The sequence below is a fragment of the Sus scrofa genome, chromosome 5 (genome assembly GCF_054392235.1).
Source record: "Sus scrofa isolate SSC_HxYL_T2T_F1_AM1 chromosome 5, Sscrofa_HxYL_maternal_Yorkshire_Landrace_v2.0, whole genome shotgun sequence".
NCBI lineage: Eukaryota > Metazoa > Chordata > Mammalia > Artiodactyla > Suidae > Sus > Sus scrofa.
This window is the reverse complement of record NC_139387.1, coordinates 34,305,358-34,328,800: the sequence shown is the minus strand read 5'-3', so window position 1 is coordinate 34,328,800 and position 23,443 is coordinate 34,305,358. Positions and strand designations below refer to the sequence as shown.

The 23,443-nt window shown below is 41.8% G+C and overlaps 1 protein-coding gene and 1 pseudogene across 1 annotated transcript in view; one reads left to right on the top strand and one right to left on the bottom strand.

Moving 5' to 3' along the window:
* LOC146403313 (uncharacterized) overlaps positions 1-23,443 on the top strand; it is a 64,082-nt gene that overhangs the window by 39,305 nt on the left and 1,334 nt on the right. The window contains exons 5-6 of the mRNA XM_085024872.1: positions 15,277-15,368; positions 22,160-23,315. Coding sequence (XP_084880998.1) covers positions 15,277-15,368; positions 22,160-22,295 — 228 coding nt within the window. The 3' untranslated portion in view covers positions 22,296-23,315. The remainder of the gene's footprint in view (positions 1-15,276; positions 15,369-22,159; positions 23,316-23,443) is intronic.
* LOC100738345 (large ribosomal subunit protein uL30 pseudogene) lies at positions 19,634-20,221 on the bottom strand (annotated as a pseudogene).

Genomic DNA, 23,443 nt, shown 5'->3' with positions numbered 1-23,443 from the left:
TTTAATCCATTTTGAGTTTATTTTTGTGCATGGTGTGAGGGTGTGTTCTAGTTTCATTGCTTTGCATGCAGCTGTCCAGGTTTCCCAGCAATGCTTGCTGAATAGACTTTTTTTTTCCCCATTTTATGTTCTTGCCTCCCTTGTCAAAGATTAATTGACCATAGGTGTCAGGGTTTATTTCCGGGTTCTCTATTCTGTTCCATTGGTCTCTCTGTCTGTTTTGATACCAGTACCACGCTGTTTTGATGACTGTGGCTTTGTAGTACTTCTTGAAGTCTGGGAGAGTTATGCCTCCTGCTTGGTTTTTGTTTCTCAGGATTGCTTTGGCGATTCTGGGTCTTTTGTTGTTCCATATAAATGTTTGGATTGTTTGTTCTAGTTCTGTGAAAAATGTCATGGGTAATTTGATAGGGATTGCATTGAATCTGTAGATTGCTTTGGGTAGTATGGCCATTTTTACAATATTGATTTTCCCACTCCAGGAACATGGAATATCGTTCCATTTCTTTACATCTTCTTTGATTTCTTTGATTAAAGTTTTATAGTTCTCGGCATATAGGTCCTTTACCTCCTTGGTCAGGTGTATTCCGAGGTATTTGATTTTGTGAGGTACAATTTTAAAAGGTATTGTATTTTTGTATTCCTTTTCTAATATTTCATTGCTGGTATACAGAAATGCAACTGACTTCTGAATGTTCATCTTATATCCTGCTACTTTGCTGAATTTATTAATCAGTTCAAGGAGTTTTGGGGTTGAGTCCTTAGGGTTTTCTAGGTATAGTATCATGTCATCTGCATACAGTGACAGTTGGATCTCTTCTCTTCCTATATGGATGCCTTTTATTTCTTTTGTTTGTCTAATTGCTGTGGCCAGGACTTCCAAAACTATGTTGAAGAGCAGTGGTGAGAGTGGGCATCCCTGTCTTGTTCCAGATTTGAGTGAGAAGGCTTTCAGTTTTTCCCCATTGAGGATTATATTTGCTGTGGGTTTATCATAAATGGCTTTGATTATATTCAGGAATGTTCCCTCTATACCCACTTTGGCGAGGGTCTTGATCATGAATGGATGTTGGACTTTGTCAAATGCTTTTTCTGCGTCTATTGAGATGATCATATGATTTTTGACTTTTTTTTTGTTAATGTGGTGTTTGATGCTGATTGATTTGCGTATGTTGAACCATCCTTGTGAACCTGGGATGAACCCAACCTGGTCATGGTGTATAATTTTTTTGGTATGTTGTTGGATTCGGTTGGCTAAGATTTTGTTGAGAATTTTTGCATCTATATTCATCAATGATATTGGCTGATAGTTTTCTTTCTTGGTGGTATCTCTGTCTGGTTTTGGAATTAGGGTGATGGTGGCACAAGTCTATTCTTATGTACAAAAAATTCTCATGCGTTTTGCAAACCATTTTAAACATGTGTGCACATATCCATAACTCAAATTTAAAAATACAAGTCATTTATCATTGTTCACCATAGTTATGCATTATGAACTTCCCAGGAACAATGTGTTACTGAGTATGGAACTTCTAGGAGAAATATTCAGGTTTAAGTTCTTGTGAGCCTCTAGTTACAACATTTTCATCAACTGATCACCGTATAACCTGTTTTATGTGTTTCTATTTAAAGACATCTTCTTTAATATATATTGTCTACTCCCTGACATTGAATACACAGCGACAGAATTTCCACTCATGCTTCATCAGAGCTTATATAACACACGAAGTCAGACTTCATTTTTGCCAAATTACTCAGCATAAAGTGCCATCCCACTTTTGTTCAATTTGCACTTTCCTAATTACCAGGGAAGTTGAAAATCTATGTGGTTGTTTGCCATTTGGTTTCCTTTCGTTGTGAGTTTCTTATTTATTTATTTATTTATTTATTGTCTTTTTGCCTTTTCTAGGGCCGCTCCCACAGCATGTGGAGGTTCCCAAGCTGGGGTCTAATTGGAGCTGTAGCTGCCAGCCTACACCACAGCCACAGCAACTTGGGATCCGAGTCGTGTCTGCAACCTACACCAGAGCTCACAGCAACGCCAGATCCTCAATCCACTGAGCAAGGCCAGGGATTGAACCTGCAACCTCATGGTTCCTAGTCAGATTCGTTAACCACTGCGCCACGACGGGAACTCCCGTTGTGAGTTTCTTATTCAGATCACTTACCCATCTTTCTCTTTGATGGTCTTTTTCTTATTCATTTATGCATTTTTAACTATACATTCTGTACACTAATATTTTCTTGATTATATTGTCTCTTCCAGTAATGTCTCTTTGCATTTTAGTTAGAGAATGTTTGACATATAGAAAATTTTAATTGCTTTCATGAGATAAATCTGTGTTTTACTTAAGAAATTCTCTTGTATTACAAGGTCATTCAGAGATTCCTATATTGATATTGATATTCATACTTTCCACATATCTTCTCACAATTTTAAAGTTTTGCATTTCATTGCTAGACTTTGAAATAACCTGGTTTTCATTTTACATGTGGAATTCGTTTATAAACATAAGGATAGTCTGTTTTCTCATTCTCATTTATCAGATAGCTCATTCTTTCCCCACTATTTATAAAGCCACTTTCAGGGTCATCCTAGCACCAGAAGTATCTATATACCAAGGTCCCAATATGAGAATGTCTGTTTTGGGGTTTTCTATCCTGTTTCATTAGTGCATCTATTTGTCCTCTAGCTAATATCATATGATTATAAGGACCAAAGCTTTATAATAAATCTTATGGGAGTTGTCGTGGCTCAGCGGTTAGGAACCTGACTAGTATCCATGAGGATGTGGGTTCAATCCCTGCTCAGTGGATTAAGGATCCAGCATTGCTGTGAGCTGTGGTATAGGCCGGCAGCTGCAGCTCTGATTCAACCCCTAGCCTGGGAACTTCCATATGCCATGGGCGCAGCCCTAAAAAGACAAATAAGTAAATGTTGATATTTGGAAGGATGTCTTCCTTATTTTTATTTTTCAGATTTTCTTGATTATTCTTGGTCCTTCATTCTTCCATATAAATTTTAGGATTAGCTTGTCAAATCTAGTCAAAAACTCCGTTAAAATTGGGATTAGCAAGGCAATAAATTAATAAATTAATTTGGGAAAAATTAACATTCTTACAATATTGAGTCTTTCTGTTAACATTCTATACATTTATTGGTTTATGTCCTTAAATACATTTTTATATTTTCCATTAAGCTATTGTACATTTTTTGTTAAATTTATTATCTGCTTTATATCTTTTTGCTGCCACTGTGAATGGAATCTTTCGTTACATTTTTCTAAACAGTTGATTATCAGGTATAATGAAACTATTTTTATATATTGCTTCTCTATTCAGCACTTTGATGAGTTTTCGTTCATTCTATTAAACCAGTTGTGAATTATCTTCAATTTTATATGTAAGTAACCAGTCATTGGCTAATATTGGCCATCCCGTTTAACCTTTCCTGTTCTTATTGCTCTCTCTCACTCCTTCCTGTTCTGGATTTCTGTGCTGAATAGAAGTAGTTATAGTGAGCATCCTTCCTCTGTCCCTGACTTTAAAGGTAATGCTCCTGCAGTGTTGTATGGCTGAAACTAATGCAATCTTATATGTCAGTTAGATCTCAGTTTTTGAAAAGATCATGCCTCTAATGTTTCACATTTAGTATATTTGCTTCATGCCTCTAATGTTTCACATTTAGTATATTTGCTTTAGTATAATTTTATTATATAGGTGACTTACAATGTTGTGTTAGTTTCAGGTGTATAGCAGAGTGAATCAGAATATATATATGCATGTCCATTCCTTTTCAGGTTCTTTCCCCATATAGGTTATTACACAGCATTGAGTAGATTTCTCTGTGCTATGCAATAGGTCCTTGTTACTTATCTGTTTTATATATAGTAGTGTGTGTATGTTAATTCCAACCTCCTAATTTATTCCTCCCCCCAACATTTCCCCTTTGGTAACTATAAATTTGGTTTTAAAATCTTTGAGTCTGTTTCTATTTTGTGAATAAGTTATTTTGTATTATTTTTATTAGATGCCATATATTAGTGATCTCATATGATATTTTTCTTTCTCTGTCTGACTTAATTCACTTAGTATGATAATTTCTAAGTCCATCCATGTGGCTGCAAATGGCATTTTTTTCGAAGAACATTTCTTTTTATCCCAAATTTACAATGTTTCTTTCTTCCTTTTTTCCTTCCCTCCCTTCTCTTTTTTCTTTCTCTCTTCTTTCCTCCCATCTTTTTCTCTTCATTACTTTCTTCTGTAAAATTTAATGAATAAACATTAAATTTTACTGAAAGCTTGTGCAGCTATGTTCATAGCTATGCTTCACATATAATTTTTCTCATGCTATACTGTCCATGTGGAGTATTTGGGGGGGGGGGCATGCCTGCAGCATGCAGAAGTTCCTGGGCCAGGAATCAAACCCATGCCAGAGCAGCGACTGGAGCCACCGCAGTGACAATGCTGGATCCTTAACCCGCTGCACCACAAGGGAACTCCCACCATGTGGAATTTTAATATCAAAATTTTGCTAGTTTTATGAAAAATTGGGGACCTTCTTCCTTTTTTTTAGCCTGTAGAACTGTTCTTATATGATCTGTGATGCTTTGGTCTATCTAATCCAATACCTTTTATATAGGTGTTAGATGAAACCTATGTCATAAATGTAATGTTCTTAGTTATGAAATTAATATGTATTCATGTGAACAGTTACATTGATATAGTTTATGACTGTAAACCAATGTGATTTGGTATTGTGATTAAATCAATGTAAGAATAATATCGTAATATATAAATTTTTAATTTGCCACATTTCTTATGTTCAATGAGTCAAAATTAAAATTTGATATTTAATCTGTCCTTTTTACCTCACAGTGGAGGCAGCAGCCGTATTACAGCTACTCGGGTAGTTGCTCTAGCTTTCTTTCCATTTAGGAACCTCTTGCGCTTATCTTCCTTTCCTGGCAACTTAAAAACTTCTGAGTCATCTCCATGTGCTGAGAAACACAGGCCTGGCCTTCCGACCAGTTCTCAGAGGAACTGCCTCCTTGGTTTCTCTGCCTCTCCAGTGCTCACTGGGGTGGCCCGGAAATCACCGTGCTGTGGGGTTAGCACCTTATTTCCAACATTGAGAGCCACACGGTTCTATGTGAAAACAAGCCTGTGCACCTTTCCAGTTGAATCTTCCCATTCTCAATGGTCTCTGAATAAACCTAAGCAAAAATTCAAGGGGAGTTAGGTCTGGTTTTAATAAAGCACTGTCAAACAATATCATGAGCCATTAGTTCAAGCCAAAATAAGAACGTGGGAGTTCCCTTCGTGGCTCAGTGGTTAACGAATCCGACTAGGAACCATGAGGTTGCGGGTTCAATCCCTGGCCTGGCTCAGTGGGTTAAGGATTTGGCATGGCTGTGAGCTGCGGTGTGGGTTGCAGATGCGGCTCGGATCCCGTGTTGCTGTGGTTCTGATGTAGGCCAGCGATTACAGCTCCAATTCGACCCCTAGCCTGGGAATCTCCATATGCCGCGGGAGCAGCCCAAGAAATAGCAAAAAGACAAAAAAAAAAAAAAAAAAAAAAAAAAAAAAAAGAAAGAAAGAAAAGAAAAAGAAAGTGGAGAGGATGTCAAGTGCTCAGTCATTCACCATTCGAAGGCTCGTTATAGCTGTTTTTAGACCACCACGAGGCTTCTAACAGAAGAGGCCTGCATGGACAAGGCCAGGCCTCCCCTTCCTTTTGTGAGATCTGGACCTCACCATACCATCTCTGATCTGCTTGGGTGCCCTTTCTTCCAACTGGGGAACCTAAGAATTCCTTTTACCATCTAGATATGAAGCCACCATGGACAGCACAAGCTCAAAATCCCAACCCTGGATCTACTGTGCATCAAGTGGGATGTAATGGCCTTAATAAGCCATTGAAAAGAAGGTACCTTGATCCTTCATTTCCATTTCTGAGGTTTATTTGCCTCCTCACTCCCACCTTTGTTCCCTGAAATCAGTATTGCCTAGAAATTCTTCCTACCACAATTATGCTTTCCCAGAAACTCTGGAGCTGGCAGGCAAGAGCCGTGCCAACCCACGCCCAGGCTCCTGCATGCCACCCTCCTTACTCACAGCTCCTGTGGGTTTTTCCAAGACAGAGAAGATTCAAAACATACTCTTTGAGGCAAAATGGCCCCAGGAGGACATTCATGCTAACATAACAAAATCTGACAAGGAGTACAGCTCATTCCGACCCCTCACCCATATCAGGATGCATGTTTGAGAAGAATTGCCAAGTATTAAATAAAAAAAAGCACACAACTTCATTCTTGTGGTTTTTGTACCCCTATTTCAGACAGGCTTGGACAAATTCTACTAATTCTATTGCTAAGTGATGGCTCCAGAGGCATTTCCAGCAACTCGAGGGAGAAAGGAGACAGACAGGGAGGGGGAGGGGGGAGTGGGTTAGATAAGCCTGGTGGGCTCCAGTGGGGCCACCCAAACTACTGAGGGAAGCTGCTGCCACTCAGCTCACAAACCTTTTGAAACTTTCCTGCCTATTGAGGCAGAGGTTGGCAAGGGCAAGGGGTGCACAGTAAAGAAGAAGGAAGGGGAGGTCAACTCATTCTGCCACCCTGCGTGGAATAGCTGTTGTGCACAGAGCTGAGCAATGCCCACCTACTGGCTGAACTAGGACAGGACGCTGGCTTTAGTGTTTGTCGAGATACCAGGATTGATCCAAGCTGGCCTGAGATTATAAGTTTCGGGTGTTAAAAGCAAAGTCTGGGGCTGGAAACATGAACTACAATAAACTATTAAGCCCAAAGCAGATCACAAAGAATGAAACCAAGATTTAGAAGACGAGTGAACAGCTGGGCCCAGGAGTAGCAGGCAAGATCTGGAGAAACCCCAGGAAGGAGACATCACAATGACCCCGTGGTGCCAAGAGAGCTGTACACAGCTCGCTCAGATCAGAGAAGTGAATCACGGGGTTCATCCTCATGAATGAGTCACATCAGAAGAGGCAACAGTCACACAAAGAGGTAAACCTATGCTACATCCTAGGTGCCACTGTGGACATAATGCCCAAAGTGCTAAGGTAAAAGAGAGAGAGGAACCTCACTGTGTCCATTATGGGGGCAGGGTCATGGAAAGTTTTGCAGAGGAGATCATGATTAAGCAGAGTTTAGAGGGATGCCAGTAGGTAAGGATTACAAAAGGCAAGAGAATGGCCACCCGGAGATGCAGAGGTACGAAACAACATGGCACCTAAGGAGCCATGAGGAATGAGGCCATTCTGGAGGGGAGGTAGGGAGGGGGAGAGTCAAGACCACGAAGGAGGACCTACGGGCCGGCCTAATGATGGAAGGCCTTGAACTCCATGCTCAAGGAGTTGCTACCAATGTGTCATAACTGGGCTGTGGGACTTCATCATTGTTGAGTTTTTGAAGGATAAATTCCTAGAGTGAGGATCAGTAGCACAGAACATTCATTTTGTAAGGACTTGGCCAGTTAGAAAGCTACCACAGTGGTTCATGTCAAGACTAAGAAGGCTCGGGGTTCCCCAGTGGCCTAGTGGGTAAAGGATCTGGTAGTATCACTGCTGTGGCACAGGTTTGGTCCCTGGCCCAAGAACTTCTACATGCCAAGGGGCACAATCCCCCCCCCCAAGAAAAGATGACACATCTTTGATGTGTTATCAATAAAATAAAATAAAAAGGCAAGAAGGCTGGACCCAAAGGAGTGGCAGTGGGATTGGGGCAGGTCATGGACAACAGATCCAAGATATAATTAAGTCTTGATGATGAGTGAGACGTAAGAGGTGAGGTAGAAGCAAGAGTTCAAGCTGAGCAGCTCAAGTGCCATTCACCCATCTGCTATCATTTCCCACACCTCTGGCTTTCCTTGGCTTTTGACCTTTACATATAACCCACAAAGCCCTCCTCATCTGCAACCCCAGTCACCTTTCCAAATTCCACATCCTATCATTCTCCCCTTTTTCTTTGTGCTCTGGCCCCACCAGTCACTTCAGACCCTCCAAGCCCGTTCCTGTCTGAGGACTTTGCACTTACCTTTCCACCTGCCTGAAATGCTCTTCATCCAGATGCCCTCATGGCTGGCACTCTGATTTCTTTCTAGTTTCCGACCAAATATCAAGTGATCAGGGAGGACGCCTGTAATTGCTCTATCTGAAATAGAAACAGCTTCCTCCCATATCATTTAAAAATACTTTTAGTTCTGCTTCACTTTTTTTCCACAGAATACTTAGCCACTTGCTCTTTTCAGAAAAATTGTGCTTATTCTGTGGTAACGATCATCCCCAAGCGTTAGTGGCTAAACGCAGCGAAAATGTGTCTGTCTCATGCGGTATTATCACTGCAGACCAGGAGGGGGCTCCACTTGTGGTAACCACACAGGAGCTCAGCGGGATCAGGCCTCGTTTAACTGCCGGTGGGTCCGCAATGACCGCAGCAGTAGTCAGGAAGGTATTGGTCTGTGCCCTGGCTGTTGAATCTTCTGCCGGCAAGTGACACAAGTAATTTCTGCTCCTGTGTCACTGTGAGTAACAAGTCATATGATCATAGCTAAATCCAAAAGGGAAGGGAAAGAGTGCTGTTACCCTGTGCACAGCAAGCAGACAACCAGTAGTATTTTTGAAAGAACCCTATTTGGTACTATAATAGCAGATTCTTTTTTCCTTTGGTCATTTTGCCTTTTCTAGGGCTGCACCTGCAGCGTATGGAGGTTCCCAGGCTAGGGGTCTAATCGGAGCTGTAGCCCCCAGCCTGTACCAGAGACACAGCAAGCGGGATCGGAGCCACATCTTCGACCTACACCACAGCTCACAGCAATGCCGGATCCTTAACCCACTGAATCAGGCCAGGGATCGAACCCACAACCTCATGGTTCCTAGTCGCATTTGTTAACCACTCAGCCACGACGAGAAGTCCAATAGCAGACATATTAAATAGTTCTTTCTTGTCAATCTCCTTTCTCCAGAAATGAGCATGATGGCAGTGTCTTTGTTTCCTGTGATTTCCCCAGTGTGTAGAACATGCTTGGCTTGTAGCGAGCACTTAATAAATGTCTGAAGACCCATCTAAGGTCTTCCTCTCGACCGAAACTCCTTGACGGCACACTCAAAGATAGAGGGCTCATCTATCTTTGTATTTGCTTTGATTTCTGGATGATGTCTCGGACCTATTAAACGTTCATTAAATATTTTCTTGGGGAAAAACAACCTGTGGCTTAAGGCCATGCCGCTCAAAAATAAAATATTTTTTAGCCAGGAGCCTACTGGAAACAGATTGGGAGAATGAAGGGAGAGAGAGAAGGAGGAACAAGGCAGAAGCCTTTTGACTCAGTATGCTAGGCCCTGAGTTAGGGATTTTAGAGAACTCCCAAAGTTCGGGGGGTGATCACCTGAGTCCTGATTTTTCAGAATAAATTATGTTTGTTACCTGCCTTTTATTTGAATCCACCTCCCCCACCCCACCCCAAGCACATAGTTTAACAGAATTTCTCTGATTTGGGCTAGAAAGTTGAACAACTTAGAAAGCCACATGGCTCTCTGTGTACAGATCCAATCAGCAGGCATTGACTTTATTTTTAAAAATTGCTGTCTACTTTATCGGTTGGTTTTGAGTTTAACAATTCGTCAGACTTCTTTATAGTGGGAAACTCTGCAGTTGTAGCCTTCTAGGGACAAGCCTTAGTGGGAAAGTAAACAAAACAAGTCACCGTGAAGCACCTGAGGTTGTGGTCGAGAGAAAAATGATGTTTGCAGCCCAGGCGATGGACTCAGGTTTCCACTTGCTGGCTCCTGGTATTGGGTGTCAGCCCCTTGGAACCGTGGAATGAGTAGACAGACGAACATTCGGTCTTGTTCCAAATCGTGCATTCCTACAAACACATCTATCCTAGCTTTCTAATTTATGAATAAAAACATTGTAAATATACCCACACGAAAACATGTCTGGACCAAGACGGAAAGAGCTTGGAGGCCTTTTCAAAAATGGAAACTATGAATGTTCCTTCCTCCTTTCACCTGCTTGAGAAAAAGCTGGATGCAGACGTAGCAGTGACTGCTGTGGTTGCAAAAGAGTTGGTTTGTGTTGTTTTGGTTTTATTCTCATAGAAGAGGATACGAGCAGTATGCTTCTCGTATGGAGGATCATGCTGATGGAAACACATACCCTACAAGCGAGCACCAAAGGAGACCCTGGGGAAGGGCGCTGATCTGCGTCTTGGTCTGAAGACCTTGTCATCCCAGCACCCTCACTGGAGTGTGGTGCGGGCAGGTGGCACCAGCCATCTCCAGCAAGAAAGGTTCCTTAGTGACAGCAGACTTCTTGGAAACCGACAGGATTTCTCAAAAAGGAAGATGAAGATGATGCTCAAAGGCACGATCCTTTGCCAGCTCTCTTTCTCCAGCGAGAGGCTATGACTGGATGTGGCACCAACTTCTACCTGTGCCTTGAAATACTGGGGTACCCCCCTGCCTCTCCCAGCCTCCCTCTGTGACCATGGGACCAGGTAACCACAGTAATCATGAATAGTCATGTGTCAGATACACATAGTATCAGGATGCGTCACCTCATTTAATCTCCTGAACAATGCTGTGAGGTTATAAACTCATGTTTATAGGAAAGAAGCAGTGAAGGAAGTGCCCAAAGAAGCAGAGCTTGTAGGTGAAGGAGAGGGTGTTTAAACCCTCTCTGTCTGACTGGAGAGCAGAGCAGTCCAAGAGAGAACATAGGCCACATAGGTCATTTTAAAATTTCCTCAAAAAAAAAAAAATCTAAACAGATCAGGTAGAAAGAAGGAGCTCCCTGGTGGCCTCGCAGTTAAAGATTCAAAGATTCAGCATTGTCACCACTGTGGCTTGGGTCTGATACCTGGCCCAGGAACTTCTGCATGCTGAGGTGCAGCCAAAACAATACAATAAAATAAAGTTTCTTATAGCCACATTCAAAAAGTAAAAAGGCACAGGTGAAATTCATTTGACTCATGTATTTTCTCTAACTCAATATAGGAAAAATGATCATTTTCATAGAAAATCAATATAAAATTTATTAATGAATATTTTACATTCCTTCTCCTACTAAGTCTTCAAAATCTGATGTGATTTGGCATTTACAGGACCTCTCAATTTGTATCAGCCACGTTTCAAGTGCTCAAGACCCATGTGACTAGTGGCTAATGACCTGGATAGAGCAGGGCTGGAGTCCACTATTCCATATAGCCTCTTCAATGCTCCAAATGATGGGAGAGATGGGAAGATAGGAAACAAACAGCAAGGGTCACCATTGGCACCATTAAAGTGGAGGGGGACTAGGGTAGAGCTGCCACTAGTACATTTGGTGAATATATACAGATTCAAATGAGGTTCTCCTTCTTCTGGGCAGACACAATCCCATACCAGTGTGCATAATTTGGCAAAGCGGAGTGCTTGCTAGAATTTAGTCTCATTTGCCACCTCAGCCTGGTACCCTTGTGCAGTGAACAACCTGCACAGCCATACATGGCAACCTAGCTCCTTCAGCTTTCTTCAGCAAACTCTCCCATCATCTTTTGGCTCTTAGTGACTAAGATTCATCTGTAGGGAAATCTCTTCATCAAGCTTTTGTACCCTGAAGAGTAATCCTTTCCCTTCTCTGAATATTTATGTTTAGAAGAATATTTACATTCTTCTAAACATTTCTAATAGAAGCAAATGCTCTTAATTTGAAAAAAAAAATAATGTGCCTCTTAACCGATTTCTTGTTGGGGCAAGTAGACTCACTCTAACAGGACTTAAGAACTCTGCAAAAGGAAACCCTTATCTCTTTGCTGCTGTCAGTTGAGTAACTGTGTTTCCTTATTAGCTGGAGAGTTCCTTAGCCCACCACAGAAACCCCAGCACCAATCCATTGAGATGAGCATGTTGTAGAGATGGGCCAAATGGAAAAGGTCCAGGTTCCATCTGTTTATTATATAGATGTGGCCATTGTCCAAATCTTGTAAAATTGCCAGGAGAGAAAAAACCCACAAGGCGGTGCATTTTGAGGGTGATCGCAGTTCTTTGGACTATTTTAAAAGCTCTGCTTGTTCCATGTGTGTGAGTGTGTGTGTATGTGTGTGTAGGACGCCTTCCAGGTCTATCTAGATCCAGGCAGACCTGGATTTGAACTTCTGATCTGTGCTTTTTAGCTGTATCAGGGCAGGTTATTTCATTTGGCTGTTCATCTATGTCATGGGGTTGATGTGAGAATCAAGAGATTGTAGAGACCATTCATTCAGAGCACTTAACATAGTGAGATCAGCACATACTAAATGATTGGTAAATGGCAGCTATTATTATTGGTAATAATTTAATTTTTATTAATATTTTATTATTTGCGAGTCTTCAGCTCCTTCAAAGCATCTCTAACATTGAGCTAATGGATTCCCTGCATCCCTCAGACCTGAGACCTTCAGGAATAGTTCACAATTATGCTTCCTGCAATGTAGCCTTAAGAATCAATTCAAATATGCCAGCAGTAATTATTTTCACTTCAATCCTGCAGTTATTCATGGTATACTTACTTGATTTAAGATTCTGGGCTGATCGACAGATGATTGGATTCGGAAGATGTGGTATATATACATAATGGAATACTACTCAGCCATAAAAAAGAATGACATAATGCCATTTGCAGCAACATGGATGGAACTAGAGAATCTCATACTGAGTGAAATGAGCCAGAAAGACAAAGACAAATACCATATGATATCACTTATAACTGGAATCTAATATCCAGCACAAATGAACATCTCCTCAGAAAAGAAAATCATGGACTTGGAGAAAAGACTTGTGGCTGCCTGATGGGAGGGGGAGGGAGTGGGAGGGATCGGGAGCTTGGGCTTATCAGACACAACTTAGAATAGATATACAAGGAGATCCTGCTGAATAGCATTGAGAACTTTGTCTAGATACTCATGTTGCAACAGAAGAAAGGGTGGGGGAAAAACTGTAATTGTAATGTATACATGTAAGGATAACCTGACTCCCTTGCTGTACTGTGGGAAAATTAAAAAAATTAAAAAAAAAAAAAAAAACTTAAGCCCATTGACAGGAAAAAAAAAAAAAAAAAAAAAAAAGATCCTGGGCTGGGTAGAATAGCAAAGATATTTGTACCAGGATGGCTTACTCCAGGTGCTTCCTAAGACATGCACAGTGTCCATTGCAAAATATCTTCCTCTACTAGACTCTCCACATAAACTGCTGGAGAGCAAAATTGGTGCCTGGTTTGTGGTCATACGTCTAGAATCTAGCCTGGCACTTGGGACCTGACTGGCACATGGGACCATGCTCAAATAGATATTTCTGAATGCATAAAAGCAATAGATGATGAGTGCTAACAAAAGATGTGTATATCAGTTCTAGATGTCTTATCTCTAGCTCCATGCCCAGCCATTTCCTTATCCCTGCAAAACCTCATGCCCAAATGTGTCAAGCGCACAGCATTTCGCAGCTCATGATCATACAGCTTGGCATGTACTGTTCTGGCTCTCTGAATGCCATTCCTACCCCTGCCTGAGGAGCTCCTTAACCATCTTTGATGACCCAGTCAAGCACCAGCTCCCCAGTGGATCCTTCCTTGACCTTCCATAGATAATCACACTCTTCTTGGTGCTTTCTTTGTGTTTTGAACAGGCTGCCCTTATCATTTACAGGGCCTGAGCAAGAGCGCAAATGGGGAGTTCCCGTCGTGGCGCAGTGGTTAACGAATCCGACTAGGAACCATGAGGTTGCGGGTTCGGTCCCTGCCCTTGCTCAGTGGGTTAACGATCCGGCGTTGCCGTGAGCTGTGGTGTAGGTTGCAGATGCGGCTCGGATCCCGCGTTGCTGTGGCTCTGGCGTAGGCTGGCAGCTACAGCTCCGATTCAACCCCTAGCCTGGGAACCTCCATATGCCGAGGGAGCGGCCCAAGAAATAGCAACAACAACAACAACAGCAACAAAAGACAAAAGACAAAAAAAAAAAAAAAATAATAGAGTGCAAATGGATGCCTACATACCGTATGTCCAACAGTTTAAGATATAAATCGAACCAATCAATGGTTGAATAACATATGTTCTCTCTTCTTCCCTTGTCAAATGTACTATGGTAACAACCAATAAAAAATCTGAGACAGAGTTCCTGTTGTGGCACAGCAGGTTAAGAACCTGACTAGGATCCGTGCAAATGTGGGTTCAATCCCTGGCCTCACTCAGTGGGTTAAGGATCCGGCGTTGCCATGAGCTGTGATGTGTTGAAGATGCGGCTCGGATCTGGTGTTTCTGTGGTTGTGGCGTAGGCCAGCAGCTACAGCTCCAATTCGACCCCTAGCCCAGGAACTTCCATATGCTGCAGGTGCAGCCCTAAAAAAAAAAAAAAATGTGAGACGACACTACTTTTATGAGACTGAAATTTGGCAAAATATTGAAGATGATCATTGCTAAACACCATTTAATCTGTAGGCTGGAAATATTTGGATGAGTAGTAAAAAAGATATTCATATTTCACACATTAATAAATATTACTGTGTACATTTTTATATTGCTATTCCATTAAACAGATTTTTCTTGACTTCAGCAAAATCATTTATCTTGTGGTAATAAAGGTTTTTGTTTAATTTACGTTATACTGGCAGTTAGGCTCTAGTGGATTAAGCAATAAAATGTAGTTGTCTTCAGTGGATACAAAATTGGGTATATTCATGAGTGCATATTAGAGTAAGTGTAAAGTCAAGAAATTAAGATTATTTTTGTGTTTTCAAGAAAGTTATTTCTTCTAGTTAAAATTGTCTACAAAATTTAAAGGAAAAATATATGTGATAATTAATGCATATCAACATTTCAAATCAAAATGATTAAACTAAAACTGGTCGATCTCCAAAAAACATTCATACCAGTGGGTTGGTGCTGTGATACCCATAGCAAGTTGACTGGAAAAAAAGAAATGGAGCTGATCACTTTACAGAGCTAAAGTCAAGGCCTACCTCTGCAGGGCCCTGTATCTCATTTGCATATATTTAAATCTTATTTTTTTGGAAAAGTTAATTAAATCCTATTAACTTAAGCATTAATTTAATCTTATTAAATCTTATTATTATTTTCTTATAAAAGTAAAACCATTTGCAAATCTAGTGTTTATAGTTTATCTAATTACTAATGTAAATAATCAGTATCATAGTTCATACATGAGTTAGATCCAGGTCTACATAGATAAATTGAAGAGTAATTCAATTTTTTAAATGTTTCAAATTAGTTTTTTTTTTTTTTCAGAAACTATATATAACAGTTTTGAATAATGAGATGGTTGGTGGATATCTCCCAGGCCACAAATTGGAGCATCAAGAGAAGCAAAAAAAGCAATGGTAGGTACTGCTGGGAAATGATGCTATTTATGTAAGAGGAGAGATGTAACAAGGTCATTTGTCTTTCTGTCCTACCTGGGAGCCTCCACTGCTCCAATCCTCTTCTCACTCAAAGCACTGTTTCATCTCCAGCACTGGCAATGGCACAAACTATATACCTTCAGGACAGTCATCGGCTGCTGGTAAGGCAAGAGATATGCTCTGAGGCAGGAGATATGAAGAGGTGTTTCCCCTTGGGCCTGAAGGATGTTAGTCTTGGGAACAGTGTTTATGATTGCCAGACATGTATAAGCAGTGAGGGCCAGATCCTAAGTGAGAGTTCATGGGCTCTTCAGTAAAACATCTGTGCACGTGTGTGTGTGTGTGTGTGTGTGTGTGTGTGTGTGTGTGTGTCTTTATGTGTTTGTGGACACTGCTGGTATTCTTTCCATAAAGTTACCTCCATGGAACCCTTGCTTCCTCCAGTACAAAACCTTGAAATCATCCTGGACTCTTTTCTTTCTCTCACATCCTCTATCAAATCCATCTCCTAATCCTACTGGCATTAACTTCAAAGATATTCTTGAATCTGACCACGCATCCAACTCTACCACCGCCACCGTAAGCCAAGCCACTGTTATCTTTCATCTTTTGTTGGTGCTCTGTGCCTCCTCACTCATCTGGTTCCTCTCTCCTCTGCCCTGATGCCTCCTCAAGTCTGTAACAGTAAGCAGCCATCCTCTTAAAATATACGTTACAGCATGTCAATCCTGTGCTCAAGTTACTCTGGTGCCTTCCATATAGAATAGAAGCTACGGTCTTTGCTGTGGTCTACAAGGCTGGCCCTCATTTATCTCCTCTCCTCTCCTCTCCTCTTTCTTCATCGCCTACCATTTACTCCTTGCTCGCTGTATTCCAGCCACATGCCTTCCAGTGTCTGCTGGTTACTCCCAGCACATGTGGCCCTTGGAGCTTTTGCCACTCCCATCACCCACACCTGGAACCCTCTACACCAGAGAGTCAACCACTAGTCTTGACCTCATTCCCTGCTGGTTCTTTCTAAAAATGAAACTTTGTCCTTTCTTATTCTTTTACTTTGCTGTATTTTTCTTTAGCAGATAAATATATTAATTTTTAGTTAGAAGAATTATCAATACCTGATATAACATTACACATCTATTTTTATTTTATTTTATTATTTTTAGACCATGCCCACAGCATGTGGAAGTTCCCGGGCCAGGGATGGAACCCACTCCACAGCAGTGACCCCAGCTGCTGCAGTGGTAACGCTGGATCCTTAACTGCCATGCCGCCAGGCAACTCTGTACATATCTATTATTAGGTGCTATGGGTCTGTCATCCAGATTTGTCATTTTAGATCTGGTCTGTGTGATTCCAGGGCCTGACATAACCCCCTGGCTCTGGAGATGGACATTTTACCCAGGTTTCGCCATTTTTGTCTACAGTGATTGCTTTGAGATTGACAAGTGGAGCACATGGGTATCTTCCAAGTACTTCTGAAACATTTTGGAAACAGAAGCTCTAATTTTCTTGGAGTTGCTAAATTGGAGCTACTGGTAGTCATTCCACTCGTCTGTGGGAGACTGCTTGAAAATAAAGACAACACAGAGGAAATTGCACAAGAAGGATAGAGAGGGGTTATTTTGTTTTTGTTCTTTTTTTTTTTTTTTTTTTTTTTTTTGCGTTTGTTAGGGCTGCACCCACGGCACATGGTGGTTCCCACGCTAGGGGTCAAATCGGAGCTACAGCTGCTGGCCTACATCATAGCCACGGCAACGCAGGATCCGAGCCACATCTGCAACCTACACCACAGCTCATGGCAACACGGGATCCTTAACCCACTGAGTGAGGCCAGGGATCAAACACGCAACCTCATGGTTCCTAGCAGGTTCATTTCCACTGCACCACAACAGGAATTCCAGAAAGAGAGGTTTTTGAATATTCAGTTTGAGCACTTCGCTTTTCAATTAAATAATCTAATGGATTCATTTTTTCACTTAGGCCAATTTGATCTTCAGCCACCAAAAGATTCTGATGAATATAATTACACCACATTACATCTATACTTACCTCAACATTCTCATACAATGATTTATGGGTAAATCCGATTTTACTGAAGGTTTGGTATATCTAGCTGAAACAAACTAGGCTGTAGTCATAATATGGCACAGTATATTAATATTATGTTAAGATAACATACAAACTATAAAATTTAATAATAACAATATTGAATAATCTGAAATGTACACTGAATACATTGCCCACAGTCTAAGAGAAAACAACCCTAGAGGTTGAACAATTCACAGGGTATTCTCTCATGAATGTTCCATACTCAGCCTCCCATCTCTGTCCTCAGATATGTGCCTCTATTTAAAACTTTCTAAATTCTCTTGGGAGAAACATCCCCCACCTTTTGGGAAATCCTATGCTTATACCCAGGATTTGGTGTTATTCCTGGGTCCATCCCTCTTCCCTAGCCTTACATTTCCCAGGGTCAGAGTTATCCAGCCTGTAGTAACAGCTGCGAGTGGGGGTGGAATGAGGGAGAGCAGAGTGGGTACCAGCAGGCCAATCCGAGGTGGCTTCTGGCATCCTACCCCAGAGCATCCCCCGGGGACATGAGTGTTCCAAGTCCAGACTACTTTTCAGGTCTCCCTACTAGGGTGAGTAACAGACACCCTGTCCTGCAAGTGTTTCCTCCTGCCCCACAATTGACTGTTGGTTGGATCATGCACTTAAAGCACTACCAAGTCTCAAGTCTGCTCCTATAAGAAAGAAATGCTCTTCCAACCATGCCCCTGGAGTCTTGCAGAGTAGTGTCAGCTCTTTTTTGATCCTACCTCCAACTTTTATTAGAAATGAAACTCTCTCAGGCATGGTGGAAATATGAGAAGGTCTTCTGGGTGCCATAAAGTATTGGAACTGATTAAATGGTTAGCCCAGGGAATCCTCCTCCTCCCCAGTGTCCTGGTCTGGGGGAAGCGAGAGGCGGCATTGTCTACAGAGGGGACAGTTTCATTCTTTAATTACAATATCTTTATCCCCTCTTGGATCTGGGGCTCCTTGAAAAGTTCCAAGTTTCGCAGCTTTGGTAGATAGTTAATAAATAGGTGTTGAATTAACCAGTGACACCTGCCATGGTTATATTTAGTATTCATCACTCACGAGTTTGCTAACAGACTTGATTTATATACATCACTAAACAGAAATGGCTTCGGAATCTTTATTTGGGGCCAAGCTCTTGGTTTTCCAGAAGTTGCTGATTAAGATAAAAATATCTGAGAAGGAAAAGTCCTCAGGCTCCATTAAAATGAAATCAATTCTCATGTTGGCCAGAAGAGGGCAGAGTCCCTGTGGGAATGTGACAGTCTGGATGTATTTTGCTATCACAGAAAGGTTTTCAAGCCCTGACTAGGGAAGGGAGGGGCGAGTGGCAAAGAGAGTCTGGTGGGGGACAGAGGAAGAAATAATTTCTAGTAGGTGATAGGACAGGAGATTTTCATTTTTAAATTATTTATTTATTTTTGGCTGCACCTGTGGCATGTGGATATTCCACGGCCCGGGAAGAACCCACGCCACAGCAGCAACCTAAGCCACTGCAGAGACAGCACCAGATCCTCAACCCACTGTGCAGCAAGGGAAATCCAGACAGGAGATTTTTAAAATCTCGTCTGCTTTATCCAAATTCATCATTCATTTATTAATGTATTCCTTTATAAAACATTATCGAGCACTTTCTATGTGTCAGGCACTGTGCCTGGGAATGAGCAATGCAAAGATGAACAGGAGACATGGTCTGGGGAGCATACAGACTCGTAAGAATTACAGGAGTTAAACAATTAGGAGCATGTATAATTAAAGATTTTGATAAGAGCTCTGGAAGAAAATAACAGGATGTTATGAGAAGTACTTTAAGTCATAGGAGAGCGCTCTGATGAGATGAAACCTGAAGGGTGAAGAGTCATGTGGAAAGTTGGGAGAGACGTGTTCCAGGCAGACGGGATCGTCTGGATGAAGGCCCTGAGGTTGGAAGGGTGTTGGAGTGTTCAAGGAATTAAAAGAAGGTCAGCATGGTTGCACAGTTTTCCAGAAACCATGAGAGCCGTGGTGACATGGGATAGATTTGGAGAGAGAGTCAGGATCATGTGGGACATTTTAAGCCGTACTCGAGGGTTTGGATTTTCCTTTTCTTTTTTTCTTTCAACTTGAAAGCAGTCACTATTAACTGACCAGTTTACAAAAATAATCAACGTAGATACCTTAGTTCATCCTTCTGATAAGCCTGTTGGTCTAGTGCCAGCATCTCCACCTTGTACAAAATGAGTAGGTAGTCTTTTTCTCCATTCTGCCCTGTGGGGGAGACCACTTGAAGGGTGACAGGAAGTCATTTGATTCTCTGAAACATTTTCCAACAGAGTAGATCTCATGCATCAGATCCTCCCTGCAGATAATACCTCCATGCATATTTACCAAGCGATCAAGCAAACCATGTGCTATCTGCCATCGTGTCTTGTTGATTTTGCAGTAGCCACACTTGGAGATCCCTTCATTTACTGACTTCAGGTTTGGGGACCCCCATGCCATATGTGGTTCTACATCCCCAGCATGTTAACTGAAGCCTCGTTGAGCTTCACGAAGGTGCCATAGAAGATCTGGAGGACACGAAGAAGCTGCAACACTTTCTGGATCCTCAGACTCATACCATTGGTACATCTGATCCTGATGACAGATGCCAGTTTGGGTTCCATAGGCACATGGAAGTTGCTAGCTTGTCTTGCTATCCTAGGCATTCAAATCTCACTTTTGTATATCTGCCTATACTCCGAATCTTCAGCTCTGTGAAATTCCTTCGCTTTTTCTTAAGAGTTTCTGGTACAGCAGGAACTTTTTCTTCTTTTTCTTCTCTTCTGTACCCTCTATGATTTTGGCCAGAAAAAAGTGGGTTTAGATATTCTTGTACAAGCAACAGGAAACCATTAAAGGGTCTTAAGCAGAGGCCTGAATCTTCTCCCTCATGTTTTAAAGGATGGCTGGGGCTGCAGTGTGGAGAATGAACTGGAGGGGCGATGCAGGGAGTAGGGGTATCAGGAGGCTGTTAGAGTAATTCAGCCAAGGGTTGATGATAGCTTGAACTGGGGTGGTGACAAAAGGTGAAGAGAATTGGATACATTAGAGATGGATTTGAGGACAGACTTGACCAGAGTTTGCAAATCCAAGATTGAGAAAAGGCATCCAAAAGGTATTTTTGACTAGTTTCTATCATGGGCAATTAAGGGAGTTTAGAGAAAGGCCGGTGGGGGTTATGAGTAGAAAATGAATAGTTCCATGCTGGGCCATTACACTGTTTGAGATCCCCCCAAGCAGAGATATTCTGGAATGGAGCTGTGAAAGGAGGGCTAAAGTGAGAGACACAAACTTGGGAATCCGCCTGGTATAAAAATAGCATCCAAAGCCAGGAATGTGGATGAAGTTACAGAGTTAGGGAGACCACAGACAGATGAAAAGATGTCCCAGGACTATATCCTGAGAACAAGGCAGGAGTCACAAACATTCAATAGTCAGGATTTTGTGGATTAATGGGAAGAAAGTCCTTTCAGAAATGTATCCAGGAGTTCCCGTTGTTGACTCAGCAGTAACGAACCCAGCTAGTATCCATGAGGATGTGAGTTCAATCCCTGGCCTTGCTCAGTGGGCTAACAATCTGGCATTGCCATGAGCTGTGGTGTAGACTGCATATATGGCTCAGATCTTGCATTGCTGTGGCTGTGGTGTAGGCTGGCAGCCACAGCTCCGATTCTACCCCTTCCCGGGGAACTTCCATATGCCACATATGTGGCCCTTAAAGGAAAAAAAAAGGAAGAAGAAGAAAGAAAGCTAGTGACAACCTAGTCTTTCTTTTCTTGTAAGGAAGTCTTATGTAGTAGTTTCCTACTACTGCTGTAACAAATGATCTCAAACTCAGTGGCTTAAAACAATACACATTTATTCTGTTGAGTTTCTAGAGGTCAGAAGTCCAAAATTGGTCTCATTGAGCTAAAATTAAGGCATGGGCATGACTGTGTTCCTTCTGAAGGTTTAGGGGAGAATCTGTTTCTTTGCATTTTTCTGGCTTTTAGAAGCTGCCCACATTCCTTTGTGTGTGACCTGCTTCCATCTTCAAAGCAAGCAAACGACAGGTGGAGTTTTTCTCATGCTGCGTCACTCTGACACCGAGTCTTCTCTTTTCCTCTTCTACTTCTAAAGACCCCCTAGACTCACTTGGATAATTGGGGGTACTGTCCAACCTTAATCCCATCTGCGACATCAAGTCCCCTTGCCATGGAACTTAACATACTGTGGCTATGTCACAGGTTCAGTAGATTAGAACATGGGCATCTTTGGGAGTATTTATTTTGCCTCCCAAACCTAACACGTCTTGGTTAGTCCTCTTTGGAAAGTGTAAAAGAGTACATACTACTCATCGAGTCCTGGAAGAAGGTCAGTCTTCTGTGACAGTCCAAAAGTGGGCCCTTGACAAAAGTGGTGAGATTTGCTTATGTGTCCGTGTGCATCTGTGCGTCCAACCCTATATTGAAACAATACACCCTGTTGGATAAAAAAGAAATCCCGCTAGTGAAGTTATTGATTAGGGTCTTGTGTATACGTCTCTTGTCGCCTCGAACAGCTGTTCGTTTGAACAGGGATCCTTGGGTTGTTATCGTAATGAATGTCTCTTAGTCCATTCTGGCTGCTCTAACAAAATGCCGTAGACCAAGCATAGCTTATAAGTAACAGAAATGTGTTTCTCACAGTTATGGCGGCTGGGAGTTCCAAGGCCAAGGCACCAGCAGACTCGCAGTGTCTGGTGAAGACTGGCTTCCTGGTTCACGGACGGCCATCCCGCTGTGCACTCACTCACAGGAAGTGACAGGTAAAGGACCTCTCTGAGTGACAGGTAAAGGACCTCTCTAAGGACTTTTTACAACAGCACTAATCCATTCACAAGGGCTACATCTATGGGACCTAATCACCCCCAAGGACCCCGGCTCTAAAGATCATCGCTTTGGGAGGTGGTATTTTCAACATACAAGTTTTGAAAGACACAAACCTTTGGTCCATAGCAGTCTCTTGGTAAAACATAATGTTGTTTAGCACCTATTAGAACAGTAAAAGAAAAACAAAAACAAACACCCCTCCCTCCCCTGACAGTAGCAGCCCTGTGTATGCAGTACCTTTTAACCATCATTTCTGGCAGGTACCAGTGCACAGCAGCTGTAAGCTACAGAAAAGGAAATTGAAGTTTTCAGAGGTTACATAGATTTACCAGTCACCCAGGTCATACAAGGTAGAGACAGAATTCAGTGCTGAGTGACCCCAGGCCACTGGGTCAGAACTGGCATGGTCCCATTTCCACTCCTATTTCTAACAAAAACCAAGAGCCATCAGCTCTGCATCCCAAATAGCTCTCAAGTTGGTCCAGTTCTTTCCATCGCTTCTGTCACTGCCTCTTTTCAGGCCACCTTTATCCCTTGCTTGCATCTCTGCAATTACCTGTGAGCTGATCCTCCTCTCTGGTTTGTCCCCTACTCAATTCTTTCCGCTGTAGCCAGTGATTTTTCTAAAAGAGAAATCTGAACTGAGAACTATGTCTAGATACTTATGACGCAGCACTACAGTGGGAGAAAAAATTGTGTATACATGTATGTGTAACTGGGTCCCTATGCTGTACAGTGGAAAAAAAATTGTGTGTTGGGGGAAATAACAATTAAAAAAAAAAGAAATCTGATTACATCATTCTCTGCTCAGCTCATTCAGTGCTTCTCTTTAGATCATAGAATAAACTTCAAACTTCTTAACTTTGTTTACATGACCATCTAGGATCTGGCTTTGCTTTTTAAAATGTCTGTCCAGCGTCTTCTGCAATCATTTCCCCTCTTCCTGAAACAAATCTACACTCTAGCCATTTTTGCAGGCCCTAAAATATGACTATGCTCTTTCTCCTTGAAACATAATATGCAGGACTTTACACCTTTAAGATTTATGATATTTCTTGCATTTACATATCTTAACTCCACAAGAATGGAATGATGGAAGAA